At 31.5% G+C, this 19662-nt stretch overlaps 1 protein-coding gene across 2 annotated transcripts; it reads left to right on the top strand.

The window, feature by feature from the left end:
- Positions 1 to 1072: 1072 nt before the first annotated feature.
- Positions 1073 to 16456, top strand: LOC148279530 (UBA-like domain-containing protein 2). Of its 2 annotated transcripts, none has more exons than XM_088229803.1 (4): positions 1073 to 1278; positions 6661 to 6738; positions 10857 to 11060; positions 11913 to 16456. In XM_088229803.1, the coding sequence occupies exons 1-4, from the start codon at positions 1168 to 1170 to the stop codon at positions 11937 to 11939; spliced, it is 420 nt and encodes a 139-aa protein (XP_088085929.1). In that variant the 5' UTR covers positions 1073 to 1167; the 3' UTR covers positions 11940 to 16456. The 2 variants fall into 2 exon arrangements, with proteins under 2 accessions (XP_088085929.1, XP_088085928.1); XM_088229802.1 differs by having other exon boundaries at positions 10854 to 11060.
- The last annotated feature ends 3206 nt before the right edge of the window (positions 16457 to 19662 follow it).

Here is a 19662-nt window from a genome sequence, read left to right as displayed (position 1 = left end):
TGAAGTTATCAATAACATACCTACAAGGAAATAAGAATATTTATTATCTACTACTCTCAAAATTGAAAAAAAAAACATATTACTCATATAACTTGGGGTAATTACTAAAAGTCGGCCTCGTGGTGTAGTGGTCAGTGGCCTACCATACAAGAAGTCTCGGGTTCAATTCCTGACATGGTTGAAATTATATATTTTTTTAAAAGGGTGCTTTCACTAGAATATTTCATAGTTCCTGGACTGGTACCCGAAGCGTAAGACTGGTCACTTACAAGAATGTAACAAAAGTGATCAAGATACATGGTGATAGGTGTACTAATGTAGTGTCCTATGCATCATTAAGTGTGAAAAGGGAATAATGATGATAATTACTACAACTAAGTATGTAACTTAAAAATCAGCATTTTTGAGTTACATGAATGCTACAAATAGACAAGTCTTGATTAATTGACATTATATATTATTATGATGATTTCAGTACATGACTAATCTCTTTGTAGCATTCGTAGAGGAGTGATAATATAACATGGTAGGTAAAGTACAAGAGTTAAATCAAAATCAACGTAAAAAAGAAGTATGTTCCTTATTAGTTTTCGATAAAAAAAAACAAAATATTCTTTTATAAGAAATTTATGTAATAATTTTTAGCATATTCAAATATTGATATTAGTTAAGTGCAAGTCTTAAATTATAATCAACGAAAGAAGGAAGAATACTGTTTCTTATTATTATTATTCATTGAAAAATTCAAAATATTATTATAAAACAGATTTAAGTATATAATAGTTTTTTTTAAGTAGGTATTGTATGTTTTGATAACATAATCAGCATAAAAAGTTATAATCTATGTATGACTTTAGAAACACGAGTTTAAACAAATTATTTAGAGTTGATTTATGATGTGTATATAATTAAATATCCAATCGAATCTGGAAATTAATGGCTTTGACGTGGCACAGGCGGTCACATGTTCGCAATCACAATAGACAAAATCGTGTCGGGAGAAAAAACGGCAGTTTAATGTTATATGTTACAGATTCAGAATGATAGTACGTTTTCTTCTGAGCAGCCGGAGTGGAAGGGTGAAGTGGGGGACAAGTAAAAACAGACCATAACACGGACCGGTGGTAAAATTGTGCATTGTGTTGAAATTTATTAACAAAATTAGAAATGGATACATCATTGCGCGAGCAAGTTATGATAAATCAATTCGTCCTCGCTGCGGGATGTGCTAGAGAACAAGCAAAACAGTTATTACAGGCTGCACATTGGCAATTCGAAGTGAGTATTTCGGTTTATTCACATGTAAACAAACATTGATCATGAAATGGCTGCTTCCTTCCTTGCGGTGGTTTTGTAATCGGCGTATTGTTGTCTCGCTTCGGATTATGATTCGCATGCGCGAGAAAGAGATGGTTAACAAAAATTGTCGTAAACTTTTGCAAGGACACATAACGCGATATTTTGATTTCTACGAAAAAGATATTTGCGATTACGTTGCAACAACAATTATGTCCACTGTAGCTTACGATTTTATCTTTAGCTTTGTTTATTTACGCATGTATCAACTTATCATCATCAGCTATTAGCCTGTTTGTCAACACTTTGGCATGTGTATTGACCCCAGATTTTATAAGTCACAAGGTCAGGGAAGTATCCCGAACTAAATACAATCCCGTCCAGATATAGGATTATATTACATAGCTTTCGAAATGTTATAATGTCCGATGATATTAACTGAACTTTATTACTATTTACTTCTAAGTAGAACGCGCCTTTCTCAGATAAGTCACTTATGAAAATGCTGATGAAATTGCCGTGAAATTATATTTACATTCATAAAGACAGCATTTTAGTATTGATTCGCTGTAAAATTAAGTATAATCCATGTTTATGTTTTTTTACGATACTTAATGATGAATATTTTCTAAAACTACTTATTTATTTATCCACCTGTCAAAATATTGTTTATTGATCTTAATTATTACAATCAATATTCAAATGACACTTTTAGTCACCAAACTACTTATAATTTGTAACTGGTTATGTCCTTGAAGATTTATTTGTCGGAATAAACATTTGTCGACCAAGCATAAAGTTTATTTATCTTATTAGAGTTAGGATTGTAGTTCCGCCTGTTGAAATAACCTCAATCTTTTATTTTTATCAATACTTAGCCGTTTATTAGTTTACACCAATATACTCATGAAAGAGTTCAAAATATAATTCTCAGATGCGTTAACTTTAAACTCTGAATCATACATGAATTTATTATCTACGACTTTCTATTAAATACTTAAAACTTGTTAAAACTAACTGAGAGAAGAAAATCTATAGATTTACTGAATTTATTTAAGATTGTTAACTTTACATAAAGCCGCCCAAATCTATTAGCACTCATTAACTTCAAGGTACCTGGACGAAGGACTCGTCAAGTACCTCCGTTTAGTTGCAACAAATCGCTAACAGTATACTCATATAATGCTATTCTGAATCGACTCCATGTACTCGGCAATAGCTATTCCGACGTTGCTGATATTTTTAACATAAAGTATAGTTTATATAAATCAACTCTATTTAATAATTTCAAAGATGGTGAATGGCAATTTATATTTGTTAGATTATAGTGCTTTCTATGTTTACTTTTGTATGGGTACTATTGTGTACAATATTTACATGTAAACTTAATTTTTTAATTACTTTAATTTTTATTATTATTACTATTTTTTTGATATTTTTTGAAATATAAGAATTATATTGTATTTTACATACTTTAATATATTATGTATCTCTAAAAAAAAACCCCTTTTCTTTTTAAAGTTTCAACAAAAATATAATTTATTTATTTACGGACTTATTCAGTCCTTTCAACAATGGCTTCTGCTTACATATTTCCTTATAATACATGCGGGTACAATTGAAATAAAATACAACCAAATCAAATTAAAGCTAGGACAAAAAATTTAATAATAATTACTACTTCGAGACAAGATCTGGTCTATTTTAGTGATAGTTTAAATCTTGAAAGACTTACACCATAAGAGTTCAGATCCTGTATCTTTTTTTAATTTAATTTTTATAATAAAATATTGTTGAATTTTTTTCTTGCAACTGGCGGGAATCGAAGCCGCGTTGCTAGTTTCACAGTTGGTCGTTTAACCAACTGCGCTACGGCGCCTGTCAATGTCGAGTTTACAATGCGACACAATCAGGACATTGGTACATGCAAGCCATAGTTTGAGCTGTGCTGACCAAGGAACAGCACATTGTTATTTCGCAACCGGCGGATCGGAACATTGAATGCCTCTCGTTCCAGTAATGACAGTACATCAATTAAGCCATTTAGTAAATTAAAAATAAATATGCAGTCAATGTTATTTATACGTTTTTGTAGACAGATTTTTAACATTGACTCCATTTCTCCGTAAGTGTTGTCTCCCTTCTCGAGGCCAATCATCTATGCTACTTTTCTTAGCAGACGATGTTGCACCTATTCGATACTATTTATCTAGCCTATATAGAAGAGAGACCAGATCACCGAGGCATATTCTAAAAGAGGACGAACAAGTGAGCAATAGTGTTTTAACTGTGAACATATTGGTAAAGTCACCAGATGTCCTGCTAACAAAATCTATACTGTTAACAATTCTTCAATCTTTCACTCTTGTGTGGCTGTGATGTCACACTAGTCTACATACGATACAGGACTTGATATATCTCTCTTATTTTTTTTAATGATGATGTTGTATTTTTTGTAATGGTTGTTGTGTTTCTCTCCAAATGGACATTTTCACACCGGAATTGGGAAGTAAAATTTGTATAACTGCTGGATTTTAATACAAAAAATATTTATCCTTGCTATGCGAAGAATGAATGTCCGCCAATACAGAAATAAATCTGTATAAGAGAGAGAACAAAGATAGAACTCATAACAAGGAAGACAGATACGCTGTTCTGTGGCCGGTGTTTGTGTGAAACAGATTCGGTCAGTTATTGATAGTGATGGGGGACGCACGCATGTAAGATGAACGGCGTTATGATTTTTAATTTATTTTGCTCTAATAGGTCTAATTTATATGTTGATTGTTATAAATTATGGAAAAGCAATTATGTATGAAACAGTATGTCTCCATGTTTTTTCATATTTTTTTTAATGTGATCTGAACTTGAGAACATTCTGTGTTTTGCTTGTGGTAACATGATGTTACATCATCGCGCGCAAAGAAATGATTTATTTATCACAGTTTTTTAAGAGTCAAGAATGTAATTTTCGAAATAAGAACCTAAGTAATAAAATCCAAATGGGTGGCTAACTTAGGACTGACGCGGCTGAGCGTTGGGATCGGATTACATTTATAACACTATATAGTATCCTAATCGGTATCACCCATATGGTTGAAATTGCATGTAAAAAATTAAAGCTTTGTGAACTCAGTAAGTACGGACTCAGTGGCGCTTCATTACAATTTATGTAGTTGACATCCTTGTATCAGGGTTTTTATGTTTTTTTTCAGTTTTTAAAATATTCTATGGTCAGTGCGTATGGGTGATGTCAGATTAGTCAAAAACCCTCGAATTATAAACTTGTCTGCTAACAAGAGGAAGTGTCTCTCAATTCGTGAAAAATTGTCAATATTTTATTTTTTTTAATTTTGAAGGGTGTAAAAAGTTTTCTTATCTGGTGTCAACATTGTGGAAAAATAAGAATGTTTATTTATCTGCATTTTAAAAGAACAGCATGGAGACAAACAAAATTAGAAAGTGGTATGTTTGTAAGCATTTATTATTATTTTCCTTAACAGTTTTATTTTTAAATTATCTGCATGAATTATATGTAGGTATATTTATTTGTTTACTTAGTGACAATATGCAATGGTGATTGTATTAAAAAAATACCTTTCTCTTGTATAACGGGTAATGCTTATAACAAACAAATTTAGTCACTCAATAACCAAGTTTATGTAGTACCATGTTTTGCCGGTAGGATTGTGTAGAGCTACCTTTTCTGTCAGTGTGAATTTTTTGTGACTTGTTTTGTATGCTCATCGTTTTTTCGATGAATGAACAAGTACGCGGCCGTAAAGTTTTGCATCCTGCTCGGAAAAAAATCATACAGAAACTCTTGAAATATTAATAATGGTCTACAAGTATGATGGTTTAGGGAAAACTCAAATGTTTTGAGTGGTTTTCCCGTTTTAAAAGAGGTGCAATGTCAATTGATGACTAACCTCGCTCTGGACGCCCTTCAATGGCAAGAACTGACAAAAAAGACGCTGCGATTGACAAAATTATCCTGGAAGACCGACGACAGACATGGAGTCCAGTGCAGCGATTTTAGGTGAGGATTTAGGGATGGGAAGGGTGGCTGCCAAATTTGCTCTCATACAGCCCTCTATTTGACCACAAAAGGTATGGCCGCTGCGTCCCAGCCCCCCCCCCCCCCCTATTCCCCCGATATAGCCATTTGCGACTTCTTTTATTGCCTCTATTGAAAAGAGACAAAAGATAGCATTTTGCCGACCATGCTGAAGTGAAGAAAAAAACCACAGAGGCATTGTCAAGCATCACATAAGAGTTTTTTTTTCTTTCCAACAACGGAATTGAAGATTGGATAAATACATTTTCTCCAATGGGGAGTACTTTAAAGGTCATAAGTTTTTTTTAGTAAAATAATGACTTTTATTAATATTTGTCTAATTTCTTTTGGGTACCCTCTCGTTTGATACGGAACTATTACGATTTGTTTATGTTGGCTCAGTTATTGTTCTGTTTTAGGTGACAATTTTACACCTTCTATTTTATATTATTTCCAAAATAGAAAATAAACATGTAATATGAGAAAGCTTTTTCTCACTGACTTCCATTTTTTTTTTCTCGTGCCACTTCTATCGGAGGTTGGCGATTGAAACTTCTATTACATGGCATTCTCAATTGAAATTATCAGATATTCTTATTTGATCTGTATTATTTCTTCGGTAAAATGAAGAATAAAATTATTTGATAGATTTTTATTAATGTTGCCTGAGCCGCGATTACAAACGCTCTCTTCGAGACGGTATAAGGTACAATTGATATTTTTGTACGAAAGTGTGTATATTTGCATGAAAATTTAAAGTACTTTCGTCGGCAATGTATAATTAAACATGTTTAGAAAAAGCTATTGTATACATATTCTATTTTTCATAGAAAATTTAATTTTACTCTGTAGATTAAATTTTTTTTTATTTTTTTTTTATTTATTTTTCAAAAATATTTACAAAAAATTCTTAAATTAAAGTCCTGCTGAGTTGCATACATACAACTCGTCAGCAGGTTCTTATAAATTACATTAATTATTTACACTTAGCCTACATTAACAATTGAAGATAAATGTTAGCTTTCCATTGTAATGTGTGCCCTGGAAAGACTTAAAGTCTACCTTTAAATTAATCAAAGTTTATCTTACTAGTAAAAAACTGTATTTGTTCAAATGAAAGATGTTTTTCTACCATTCATTTGTTATTTTAATTGCAGATTTTTTATAATTCTAGATAATTATGCAGATGACTTATTATAGTAAAACAATTCAATCAAATTGATTTGTTTATCTGTTTAGGATGTTAGCATTGTATGTAAATTATTGTATTGAAATTTTTACCTAACAGTTGTTTTGTTCAATTTCAGACGGCGTTATCAATTTTCTTCCAAGAAGTTGCAATACCTACTGGACCTAATGGAATAGCTGCTCCTCACTTTGGACAGGTTTTAATAAATATTATACTTTCATAATAGAGCTCGCACAAAAATATGAAGGGTACACGGCAAGAACAGACTCATTAACAAATAACAAATTTTACAGGAGACCAAAAAAGTGAAAATAAACCACCGAGATCATATGTTTAATAAAATAAGTTTTCAATGAATGTAATATGTATATATTTTTACATACGATCACAGAAAAAAAGGAACAAAAATGTCTACTTTTTATTTAAAATGGCAGCTTTGAAAAGGAATTCGGAGTGTGGCTAGGAATAGTAGGCGCCATATTGAACAGTATGAAGGTTTGGTAAGGTATCTAAAATAAATAACGTTTATTGGATTTAATTCTACTTTTATTTTTAATAAATACATGTGACGCGTTTCGCCTTGTTAGGACATTATCAAACTAACTTAAATATTTACAAAGTTTCCTTACATACTCACAATAGTTGCTGTTTAATGATACGGGTGCGTAATAGTGTTAATAATTTATGGGGGGTATTTAACAAATATTGAGGATTTATACACCAAGGAAAGTAACATAATTAAAAATCAATAAGAATATACTGAGTACATTATGGGCCTTAGTTATTAGATTTCCTTATACCAGGTTTATATTAAGAAATAACTATACCCGGTTTAACTATTTGTTACCGATATAAAAAACAGCTTACTTATAAAAATATTTATTACCTAGAATAACAATTCACAGGTTATTTCATGCTTAATTTTTTTAAACAGTCAACACTGATATGTGCTCATGCGCAGTAACTTTTATAACAACACAAACAAACGTCAAAGTCAAATCGAGACTACTGTCAGTGTAATCGAGAACATGGAGAAAGCCGTTAGAAAAAGAAATCAAAATTAGGAAGAAGAGGAGAAGTTAAAAACCAATTCTATAGTTTATTAGTGTTTCTTTTTTTATCACAATTAATGAAAACACATACAAACATATAACATATCATATTTAAACAAATAATTAAAAATCACTTGAATCGCATTGAGAAGGTCGCAGGACTTCGAAATTGTTTAAAATTGAAAAAAAAAACTGATGAACTATCCATTTTGATTACCGAAAAATATGACTTTTGACAGATCGCGTGCTTATTCCAGCGTTATACCACTTAATGTGCAGGTATAAGTTTCTATGGTCACTATCCCAGATTCAAACTGAGTTTAACTCTATGCGAGGTTTATAAGTAATACTTTTTGCTATACCATCATTATTCTACCACTATTCTCAAGCTTAACTTTATACCCGATTTATAAGTAAGGCCCTATGGGTATATCGGGAAAGCCTTGCATTATTTAAAATTTATTGTACGAAGCCATATTTTGATTTGAGTATTCCGTCTATTGAACTTATTCAGGAGAAAAAAGTTGGCATTAATATCTTGACCATCGAAAAAATGCAATGAACCCGTTTTAGCCGTGTACCCTTCGCATGTTTATGTGTGCACTATTTATGTCAACGAACCATATTTTAAAATGTTCTTTATAAACTAGAATACAAGGTTAGATTTCCATTTTTTCCTCTATATTTTTTTGGTTTTTAACAATTTTGATATCTTTCGATTATATATTACGTTACGTATCTTGGTTTATCATTGTGACAGATATATTTATGTCTGTGTCATCTGGCAAATTGACAAAATATGTAACATCTATTTTCATAGGGATGGACAGGTTCGTTTTTTTTTTTCCAATATGTTTTACAGTGAATTGTCAATTAGGAGAAGGCTTTGAGTCATAATTATAATAATTAGTATTTATCCTTCATTTCAATATGAATTGAATGAATGATATACAGTCAAACTTGGTTATTACCAGGAAGATGGGACCGACTGAATTAGCTTGTTATGAGCATTATTCGAAAGGTTTTTTTTAATATAATCACCATTGGATATTTATTGCCACTAAGTAAACAATTGTAGTACATATGTCATTCTTAAATGATCTGTCCAAAATTTCGTGTGCATTTTTTGAAATTTTTAAACAGTAAAATTTATTTTTTTACTCAATGGTATATTTTCCTATATTATCTACAATTTCTTGCCATCTAATCAGTAGATTTTTCATTCCATTAGTGTAGAAAGACTCTAATTTTGATTCAAAACACTTGAAAGTTCCTTTTGTACTTTAGAATGTTTTTTCCTTAGTAGATAAATTTGTAGGGAACGAAATAAGACAAAATCACTAGAAGCAATATCTGGGGAGTTAGAGACAGGCCTCATTAGTGCGTTGTGTTGCTTCGTCGCAACGGATCAACGCACTGTATGCCACACCCGTGTTAAATATTGATAGTCAGTTTTTTATGCGGCAGTATTGAGTGTCACCAACTTTGAGAATCTTGAAAACTTTTTTTCTTGAAAATTTGAAATCTGTATGAGATCAATAATTCAAAATCTGTATAAAATTTGTAAAATTAAATAAAATATGGTAGTTTATAGGAAAACTTACCTTTTTGAGAAAATAAAACTAGCAGTAAAATCTGTAACAGTAGCCTAAAATCTGTATATATGGCAACACCGGCTCCGACAGCGCAGTGCATCACCCTTCTCCCGCTTCGTCTCTCGTACGTCAATCCGTTCAAAGGTCGCCTGCGATGACGCAACGCATAATGTGGCATGTCATCTAAAAATATATGTAAAATGACGCAGCGTTGACGCAACGCAACACACTAATGATGCCTTTCTTTAAGCAGGATGCTGCAAAAGCTCCCTATTAAATTCCATAATTTTTTGTAGCATTTTCCAAGCTGTGAAATCATGATGAAATAACGCTTTCTTGATATTCACCAATCGCGGTCGTTTTTTAATCCATTTTGAGTTTAAATGACAAATTTGTTCACTGCATTAATGGTTTGATTTGGTTTTAACAGTTCATAAAAAAGAACACCCACCAAATACTTGATAGTATCTTCTTAGAATGCAAAGATGGCTTTGCTGTTGGAGTGGGCTGCTTGTCTTTATCTGTCCACTGTCTTTTTCTTGTGACATTGTGATAAACAATCTATAATGGCCTAAACAGGGCTCTTGTTGAAAACGAGATAAAAGAGAAGTGCAGTTGTTTATTCGCTGCTGGCAATTGTTTTTTTAAGTTAGCTGCCCGTTTGGGTTTTATTACTTAGGTTATTATTTCGAAAATGTTGTTTTCAAACCATTGATGAGTTTTTGCTCAATTGTTGACAATATTTTACGGATTTTTGTTGCGGATTCATGAATCAGGGGTCTGAGGTTCTAACTCCACTCCATCCCCAACTTGATTCCCATTTTGTGAGTTATTTGTAACTTGTTGAAAATGGGCCCTAAAATTAAAATATTTGGGTAAATTATAGGAACGCCAACAAATGTTTCCTTATTACACCCGATATCTTACTCCATAACCAAGTTCGACTTATATAAACATTTATCGTTTTCCCCGACTTTGCAGTGACACAATGGCTAAAGGTCCATTTTGACTTATACGTGTTTGCATTCAGTTCATATAAAAAGCTTCAGTGGTGGTTACACAGTACTGCCATGTTTGCGCAAAATTTAATGTGGAAAAGAATTGTTATCAAAATTTATTACAGAATCAGATCGATGTGACAAATTGTTTTCATTATAAGTATTATTATTTTGTTTATTGATGAGTTTATCGTCATCTCATATCGGTGGTAAAAAGAATTGAACCATAGAATTGACTTTTGAGAAAAGTGCCTTAAGTTGACAAATGAACAAAATATGCTTCATTCGGCAGTCTCAAATGCAGATGTTAATCCTTTGTTCCTTAACTTAACTTTTTTAGGAAGGAACATACTGTAAATATAGATTTATTTACCTCGACTTTGACGCAATTTAAAATGGAACTTTCTTTGAGACATTTGCGGACACTTTTTTCATAGGATCCACCACCCATACACCACATATTATGATATTATCATAACATTCTTATTGTTTGCAATATTTCCAATCGTTATCATATATGTGTCTATAAGAGTAGCTAAGAGAAAAACGTGTCCGTAATTGTGTTAAATAAATATTTCCAGACCTCTTAAATGGCCGACTGGACTTACTCCAGTATCCCAAAATCTTGCTAAAATAGAGTAAATGAGTATGTATGTCTTTGTACAGCAGCTGATGACTCCGTGCAACACTCCGGCCACCCCGCCCAACTTCCCCGACACCCTGGCCGCCTTTGGGCGCATGTCCGCCGGCAGCCCGCAGCCCGGTCCCTCTGCCCCTGCGCCCTCTCCTCTTGCCTGCCCTCCGCCGCACCAGTCCTGCGGGACGACCCCCCCCGACCAGAGGAATCGGACTACACTACACTTTCCCGCCACTGTGAGTACTGCTTCCTTCTCATACAAAGGCTGCTGTACGGTGTGTAATGTGGTCACAACGCGCTGTCCGTCCATAGACCGTAGCGATCCGAGATGGGTTCGGTGTTCATTCATTAGGAACTTCTAAAAAATTGCAACTAATCCCTCGTACAACCTTTCGCCTGCGCAGTTATGCGCGAACTGAATTGAAAGTCACCACACTTTGTCTAAATTATGGAATGGGGAACTGCACAAGTCTGTTTCTTTAAGGCGGGCGCTTGCAACTGAATTTAAATTAATTTAAAGCGTAAATTGAGATCTTTAAAAGCTCTGTGGAAACAGTTTTAACAAGCCAATCCATGTATATTTTTCCATATATTGTGACTGTTTTCTAACAAATTTAGCACTAGGTTGAGACAATGGTATTTTAGTATTAAACTTTGGAATAAAGTAAATATGGTTAATGAGAAAGTTTAGTGGTTTTTTGTTTATTTGTTGATAGACTATTAACCTAAGCCAACAATTTTTTCAATAATTTTTATATATCGTATTATCAGCGCTATAATTTTTGTTTTGTATTTCTCAAATAACTCCTTGTGTGACATCAGAGGTTCTTCTCCGCTTATTCTCGATCAGTTCTGTCCATTGGTCCATTGACGGCAAGCAAACTGGAAATCTTTCATAACTCTCTTATCATTGGTTGATTCATATAAACTAGTGGCATCGTTCAAAGTAGTTTTTTTAAATTAAAACATTAAATTTATAATACTTAATTGTGTCATTGCACAAAGTTCATACCGATTGCAAAATTCTTATATTAAATTTACCTGTATTTAATTTACAAGTATATGATGCATGGAATTTATAATTCTAGGTAGACGGACAATGCATGCAGAGATAAGTAGAGTTCGGAGCGTGTCCGCATTAGTTGCCAAATTGGGTAGCGTTCATACTTAGTAATCATCAAAACATCAGACACGGGATCCAACTTCGAGGACTTGTGAAGAATTATTAATGGTGGACGCTGGACAGATCTCTGTCTCTAGCCAACCCGAGTTTGTAGAGAGGAGGGGTGTTCATGTTTGTCAAAATTATTTAACATTATACATTTTGTGTTTCACCTCGTTATAGATAATCGTTTGGGATTTATTTTAATGGTGTTTTGGAAACCATCACCCGACGAATATCAATAGAGAGGTTAGTTGTTGAGGTTTTGCTCTCATTTATAATGGTATTCTCCATTTATAGTTCAATTTTTCATATGCTCTGACTAAAGTCACAATACTGCTTATGTTATGTCAATATTTAAAATATATATTCATCGAAATAATCCACAATCTAGGATTCATTCTTTTTGTAATAGTCAAAAGCGATTACGCAAATATTTTTAATAATTGTATATTTAAATATTCGAGGTGAGGAATCCTCACTCTAATATTATCATCAGAAGTTGTTTTGATGATAAATTATTTATACGTGTAGAGATTGTAACCCTCAACTGATTGACTTCGATACGACCTATACATATATTTAAAAATCATAATTGAAAAAGTTTAATTTATGTTCTGTGATGTGATCGATAATTCTTTTAAAATTATATTTGTGTTTGAGAATGTGGAAGAATGACAATGAGACCCTTAGAACAATTTTTCTTGACTTACTGAACTAGAAAGTGTAATTAACAGGATCTGGCTGAGTTATTTGGAATTAATTTACATATTTTCCTTTGAAGTAGTAACACAGCTTAAAATGATTCAAATTTGATGGCATTTCTTATTTGGATAAAGTTTTATGATTTGTTGGGTGTTGTCAAATATATTTAGTTCTACTCACCTCCATGTTCATGTACTTTATGGGAAACTACTCTCTTTGGTAATTTTTTGATGAATCGTAAATATTAAGTATCAGTGTGTATGATTTTAAATGATTTCTTGTTAAATATTAGGAGAAACCAAATTATATCAGCTCGTTCATATTGAGCACTGTAAATAGTATATAGGGATTTCTTTTTTTATGTTTTCTTTAATATCTTTCGATAGTATTGTATTGCCGAAAGTTACTAGATATTATAATGCAACCAATTTCTCGGTGTGTTTTGTCAAGTAAATATAAATCTTAAATATTTATTACGTAGATCACTTGATATTAAACTGCTTATTAAATTATTTGCCTCTGCATTGGGATGCTAATAAAGAAGGGTAAACATGTATTTGTACACACAAAACATTAATTAAGGAATTTATTAGACTACCAGGTTTCTTCAATCATGCGAAATTGTGATCAGCCGGTAATGTTTCTATTATTGTTCAAGCTAGATGATGTAGAAGAAGCAATCATCATCTAATTTGTTCAATTGAGGCTACCACCGAGACATTCTGGTTATCTAATACTTCCCAAGTTTTTCTTAAGTCTGATAAAAAGTAAGGAAATCATTCAGTTTAGGCACATTAAAATGCCCTTTTTTTTTAAAACTGTGCCATTAAAAAAATAACAAATAAATATTTCATAAATAAAATGTTTTTTTAAGGTATTTTTGATAAAAATTGATGTTTTATGTAATTGAAACATAATTACTTTTCGACTGACAGATAACACCTTTTGAAATTTAGACTACACTCAGGTACATTGGTATTTATATAAAAACAAAATATTGAAGCAAAATTAGTTAAATAAATCAAAGCTAATAAATTGAACACGAGTTGTGGGAAAAAAGATATAAATTTCCGTTTTTAAAAAGAAAAGCAAACATTTTAAAACATACAAATTTTGCGCTATTTTTTCTTAAATTCTGGAATATATCTTCAATTAAATCGTTAAAAAAAAAAAACAGTAAAATATGTTAGTTCCTCCCTTTTTGAAAAAAAACTTTTTTGGTTGTAAGTTTTTAATTTCTACCATATGTTTTTAGCAAAATATTAATGCTCAAATCTTAAACAAATTTTACTTCAATATTAGGTTTTTTTTTATGAGTGCCAATGTACCAAACTTTAGTCTAATCTACTGGTTGGAAAGTTTTAAATTATATTTCAATTACATAAAACTTTTAAGTACATTTTTTATCAAACTGCTATTTACTGTATGTATGTTTATTTACTTTCTTTTTTAACGGCACAATTTAAATCATAATGAATCATATGATTTCTTTACTTTTTATCAGACGTCTCAACTGTTTTCCTCAAAATGTAGGAGACATTTATTTCAGTAACATGCTGAGCATTTTTTTTAAAACACTTGATTCAGAATAAAAACATTAATTAATTAATAGAATTTTAAAACTATTGAATTTATTTATTTGTTAATTTAAGTGAAATATTCATTTTATAGGGCATTTTTTTTTCAAAATTTATAAAGTTTCATAAGTATCTACAAAATTTATTTATCATACTATTTAACTAAACGTGTAAAGGTTCATACATTTTCTGTGTATAAATATATATATGTAGTAATAATATCTGTCAACAATATTTTGAGTTTGTCCAAATTTTTGTAGACAAGAACTGGATTCAACTCCCTGGGGAGCTGTCAATATTAACATATTACAACAAAGATGAAGAACATTTTAGAAAGATAATATAGAAGTCTAGGCATCTACAGGGCTTATGACCTGTCATTGACTGGTTTTTGTGGCCTCTTTACACACTGTGTAACATTCACCATTCTGCCCATACCATGCAAATACGTTCAAATACGGGCAGCATGGTGAATGTTTCACAGTGTGTAAAGTGGCCTCTTAAACCAGCCAATTACAGGTCATAAGCCCTGTAGATGTCTAGACTTCTATATTATCTTCTCTAAAATGTTCTTCATCTCTGTTGTAATATGTTAATAATATCTGTTATGATAATGTATTATCACTAATTTATAAAGAGTTTCTTTTAACATAAAATTTGCATCAACAATAAAAAAATGTAAAAGACATTACAGTAGGGCCTCGACAATCCGGACAGGACCTTGGCAGAATTCCAAGTCATCCGTATTGTGGTCTAATGGTAATAAAATATGTATGTTTTAATTTTTTTCCTTTTATTATTAAAAGTCAACTTCAACAATATAAACAATTGCGAATAATACGAATGGAAGACTCCGCGTTTGAAATGAAACTAAATAAATAACAGAAGTTTAAGTAGTTGTCTTAAAAAAGTCTGTAATACTCTTCTGCATATGTTTTACCAACTTCATTTCAAAAGCACGGTCTTTTAGTCAATGAACACGTATAACTTCGTGGCTATCAAATTTGTTATCTTCAGCCCGATTTAAAGCAGTAATTATTGACTTCTGCAAGTAAATCACTCAATGTCTGGATTATCGCAATCACCGTATAAGCGGAGGTCCGGATTAGCGAGGCCCTACTGATTTATTAGCAAGTGCATATTTTTTTACTTTACCACATTGGTCTATATTATTTTATTATTTGAATGGAAAATTCTATTACTAGTGTTTATACTAAATTTGTTTATAGTACCTATACTTCTCTCTCACTACAACCAATGTGATGTTATTATTTTATTTGTTATTTAAAAATTATTAATTGGCACAGTTTATTGTTTTGTTTTTAGATATTATTTTTATTTTTTGAATAATGGTGTTTTGAACCAAATATTGTCATTTTTAAATTCACAAATGTAATTTAGTAGGTTTTATTTTTTGTATTACTTTTCTTCTTTAAACAGTGGTTTAGTAAACGCAGTATATAATCAGAGAGGGTTAAATTTATTTTCAAGACATACTCTTTAAATATAATCTCTGCCTTATGAATTTATTATTACTTACAAACTCATATTACACTTTGAAGAGAAATATAATATTTTTATTTTGTTGTAAGCGATAAGGAAATGTCTGTATTTAAAATGATGGCTGTTAAAATATATGAGTGGCAATGTCTTTACGATAATTCTCACATCCTAAATTGGAATGTTTCGGAGAAATACCAATCTTCACTTTTCTTTCATAATCGATTGTCATAATGTGAAGATTTTGATAGGAAACATTTAGATGAGTGCATTTTTAATCTTGCACTATTATGTATTCATAATCTTTATATTATACATTGGATATTCATGAAATTAAATGTCGGGATAAGAAAAATTCTCTATAAATTTTCTTATATGTATCTTAAATGTATAAATAAATATATAATGGTGTTTTTTAACGCCGTCTTCTGTAGAATAACTTGTTAAATAGTTGGGGACTCCACTACTGTAAATATGTTAATAATATTAATTGAAATTGAATTATTCAATAATTATTTGTATTCAAGCGATATTTAACATTTTTAGTTTTGTTTAAGACACTTTTTCTTTGTTTTTCTTGGTACACCCAGTTTGCTTCAAATCTTGCGATTGGATAATTGGTTCTGTGTACAAAACATGCAAAGGCTAATAGTATATAAGTATAAACTGAATAAAGACAAAAAACAAACTTGTTCTTTTATTATAATCTTCCTCGAATGTGTATTGATTACTTTATTTTGCCATTTTGAAAGCTTTTCTGCCGAGGATTTACGATCAAGAAAAATGAAACTATAAAAAATTTCAAGATTCCAACAAGGACCTTACGTAATATTTAGGTGAAGTTGATTTTTAAATCATATCTGTAGAAACATCTTCTTTCTATTTATTAATTTCACCTCCTTTCTTTCCTTATTCCCCTTTCCTATTGAATATTAGTATTGATTTGAATTAATCTATATTAAGTGTATATACAAATATTGCTATTTCTGTTTTGTAATTGAATATCGGCCTTGTGGTATAGTGGTCAGTGCGTTTGCCTGCCATGCAAGAGGTCTCTGGTTCGATTCCCGACATGGTCGATGTGATTTATTTTTTTTAAAACATTGGTTTGACACTAGAATATTTCGTAGTTCCCGGACTGACATTAAAGTGTAAGACCGATCATCTTTAATTCATGTAACAAAAATGATCAAGATACACTGCGATTGGTGTGCCAATGCAGTGTCCTATGCACCATTAGGTGCGGAAAGGGAATGAAGATGAAGTAATTGAATTCGTTTCGAAACTTAAATTAAATAAGTAACTCTTTTATTTTATTGATCAGTTGGAAGAAATAGCCATATTATTGCCCGCCAAAGTACAATAAAATGTATTGCGTACAAGTTAAATAAATAAAAATAATTATAGTCTCAGGCAAAAATCCTGAAAGAGGGAATCGAGTTGAGATAAATCCGCTTCGTAATTTCAGTAGTCGGAAGCAGCAATGCAACGCCAAGGAGACTTACGTCCTCGGATGCGGTGTGCGTTTTTTAAAAACTATTTTTATTTTTTGCCTTGCTTATTGTGCGGGGTGCGGGGTGCGGGCGGTATGTGGTGGGCAAACTGTAGTAGTAACGCGTATTTGGCCAGGAATTCAAATTGAAAATATCTTTGTATCGATTTCGAAACAGGTGAAATGAAAACATAAATATTACCTAAAGTTAAATATGGGGGCGTTAAAAGAAAAAAAATGCCACTGCTCATGATGACTGTTTTTGAGAAAACTAACAAAACTAAGTTCGCTAACTTGCGACATCTAGTTTTACAAGTTTTCATAAATAATAATGGTTATTGTGTCTCTCTTTTCAGGCCATGGAACGTTTCTGCGTACTAACATAAAAACTACAATTTTGTCATTTTATCCTACCCACAGAAACCCTTTAATTGTTCTGTTTATTGCAGTATTTAGGCGCAAATGAATTTCTAACAATTAGATAATAATACACATCTATTCTGCTTACCAAGGTAAAAAAATCTACTGCTGAATAGGACGCTGAAATATCGCGATTTTTTTGCAATTCAAACTTAATAAGGGTTTATAAAATACTGTTGAGAAAATGTTTTTTTGGAACTTAACAGCATAAAAAATATTTTATAATTTTAAATTCCCGCGAAAACGGTCCATTGCATTGACCACGCCCCTAATACGCCATGATTCGGTTAAATTTTGAAATTTGTTTGTGACCGTTTGAATTTAAATAGAACATCGTCACGAATCTTGATGTCACAATCAATTATTATATTATATGTCGACTTTTCGTTGACATATTTTTTTTACAATTTGATTTTAAATGTTATGTGGAAATCATTTCTCTACAATATCCATATTATGGATTTTGAAAATACAATTAGTCCACTTCACATATTTTTATTGGTGTTCACACTACGTGATATTTCCCTATTCATATATGTATATATATTTTAAACTGCTTAAAGTAACTTTTTCCGTGAAAGGAGGATAAAAAATTGGAATTGGAATCAAAATCCTCGACGTGTTTTTGAGTCTCATGGCTACTCTTTGGTAGGTAAATCCTGTAAAAGGAAATCAAGTGAAGTCCCGGGTTCTATTCGCGGTAAAGACAAATATCAGTGTAATGTTGGTTTAAAGGGGAGTTTTATAGTGCAATATTTCATTAAACTACTTAAAAAGAAGAAAAAAAAAGAAAACGTGTTTCTGGTATTTGTGAATATCTTCAAATTTTATTGTTATTTTATTTTATTTGAATAACCAACAATTCTAAACATTTATAGTTAACATTAAGAAATATTGCATGGGCTCAGACAGTGACGCACTCAAGGGGTCAAAACCGCCCCCCCCGAAATTCAACAAGTATGTACTGAATATAAATATATATCAACTAATTTTTTATTTATTTAATATTATATTTTTAAAACATTCTTGAAATTATTTTACAGGACTCCCCAAGCCAATTTATATGGCTTGTCGGTAAAGATCCTTTACATGAAAACGTATGATCACACTACATAGTTGTATAATAATAATTACTACTAACTTAAATATAAGGAGCGGAAAAAAAATGTACATATATTATGTTTTCAAATAATATTTTTAAAAATGTTTAAAAAAAAACATAAAATAAGCATATGATACCGCAATTGTAAGATAAAAAATAAATACAAAAAAAAATGAATCTCTGTTCAGAGTAATAACATGGCACTGTCTAGTAGAGTTGCCCATAGGGACAAAAACCATTCAACCACGAAATTAGCTATAGTTTACAACAATATAACGGGCCGTAGGTATTCAGGTCGAGAATTGGAAGCGCAAGCCGAAACCATCTGTTACGCATTAGTTGTTAAACTAAAAACCAAACACAAAAATTTCAACGCTTTTGTTCTCTATGCTAAAGGGCTTATCTAGTGAATTGTTACTCTGAAGTTCTAATACTATTGACAAAAACATGAAATACTATTTATTTTAAATATGGGTATTTTTGTACTTAAGAAGTTGCTAATAATATTTTCTTGCTATTTTACATTGCTAATTTTTTTTAATTAACAACTTTATATGATTACCAATTATTTTAATTTTGTTTTTATATTGCAATTGAATTATATGTACCTTACCTATTATTTTTTAAATAGGTGCGAAGGTTTTCACGGTCACTGCTATCAATATGTTTCTTTTTTGGGTGATACCGTGTGTGTTGGATTTGTTCCGGCGTTCGGCTACCATTGCCGGAGCCATCTTCGTGTTTAGGTACTAGTAATTTGTACCGTGTCGCAGTCGGCAGTAGGCACATTTCTATTAGTTTTTGTAGAATGTAGTGCTGGGAACCAGGTTGAGTTTAATTTAAGCCCGTCGTCTTTGTTATTTGTTATTTGGGTGTCTGT

The sequence above is a fragment of the Micrasema longulum genome, unplaced genomic scaffold (genome assembly GCF_059751315.1).
Source record: "Micrasema longulum isolate JH-2025_06_02 unplaced genomic scaffold, ASM5975131v1 h1tg000708l, whole genome shotgun sequence".
NCBI classification, from domain to species: Eukaryota; Metazoa; Arthropoda; class Insecta; order Trichoptera; family Brachycentridae; genus Micrasema; species Micrasema longulum.
Note: the sequence above shows the minus strand (reverse complement) of the source record. Positions and strands in the feature narration are given on the sequence as shown.

What these genes read in the sequence shown, in the direction of transcription:
- LOC148279530 (XM_088229802.1), top strand. Translation starts at nt 1,168, where the DNA reads ATGGATACATCATTGCGCGAGCAAGTTATGATAAATCAATTCGTCCTC. An exon ending in CTGCACATTGGCAATTCGAA is followed by an intron (nt 1,279 to 6,660) that starts GTGAGTATTTCG and finishes GTTCAATTTCAG; the next exon opens with ACGGCGTTATCAATTTTCTT. An exon ending in CTGCTCCTCACTTTGGACAG is followed by an intron (nt 6,739 to 10,853) that starts GTTTTAATAAAT and finishes GTCTTTGTACAG; the next exon opens with CAGCTGATGACTCCGTGCAA.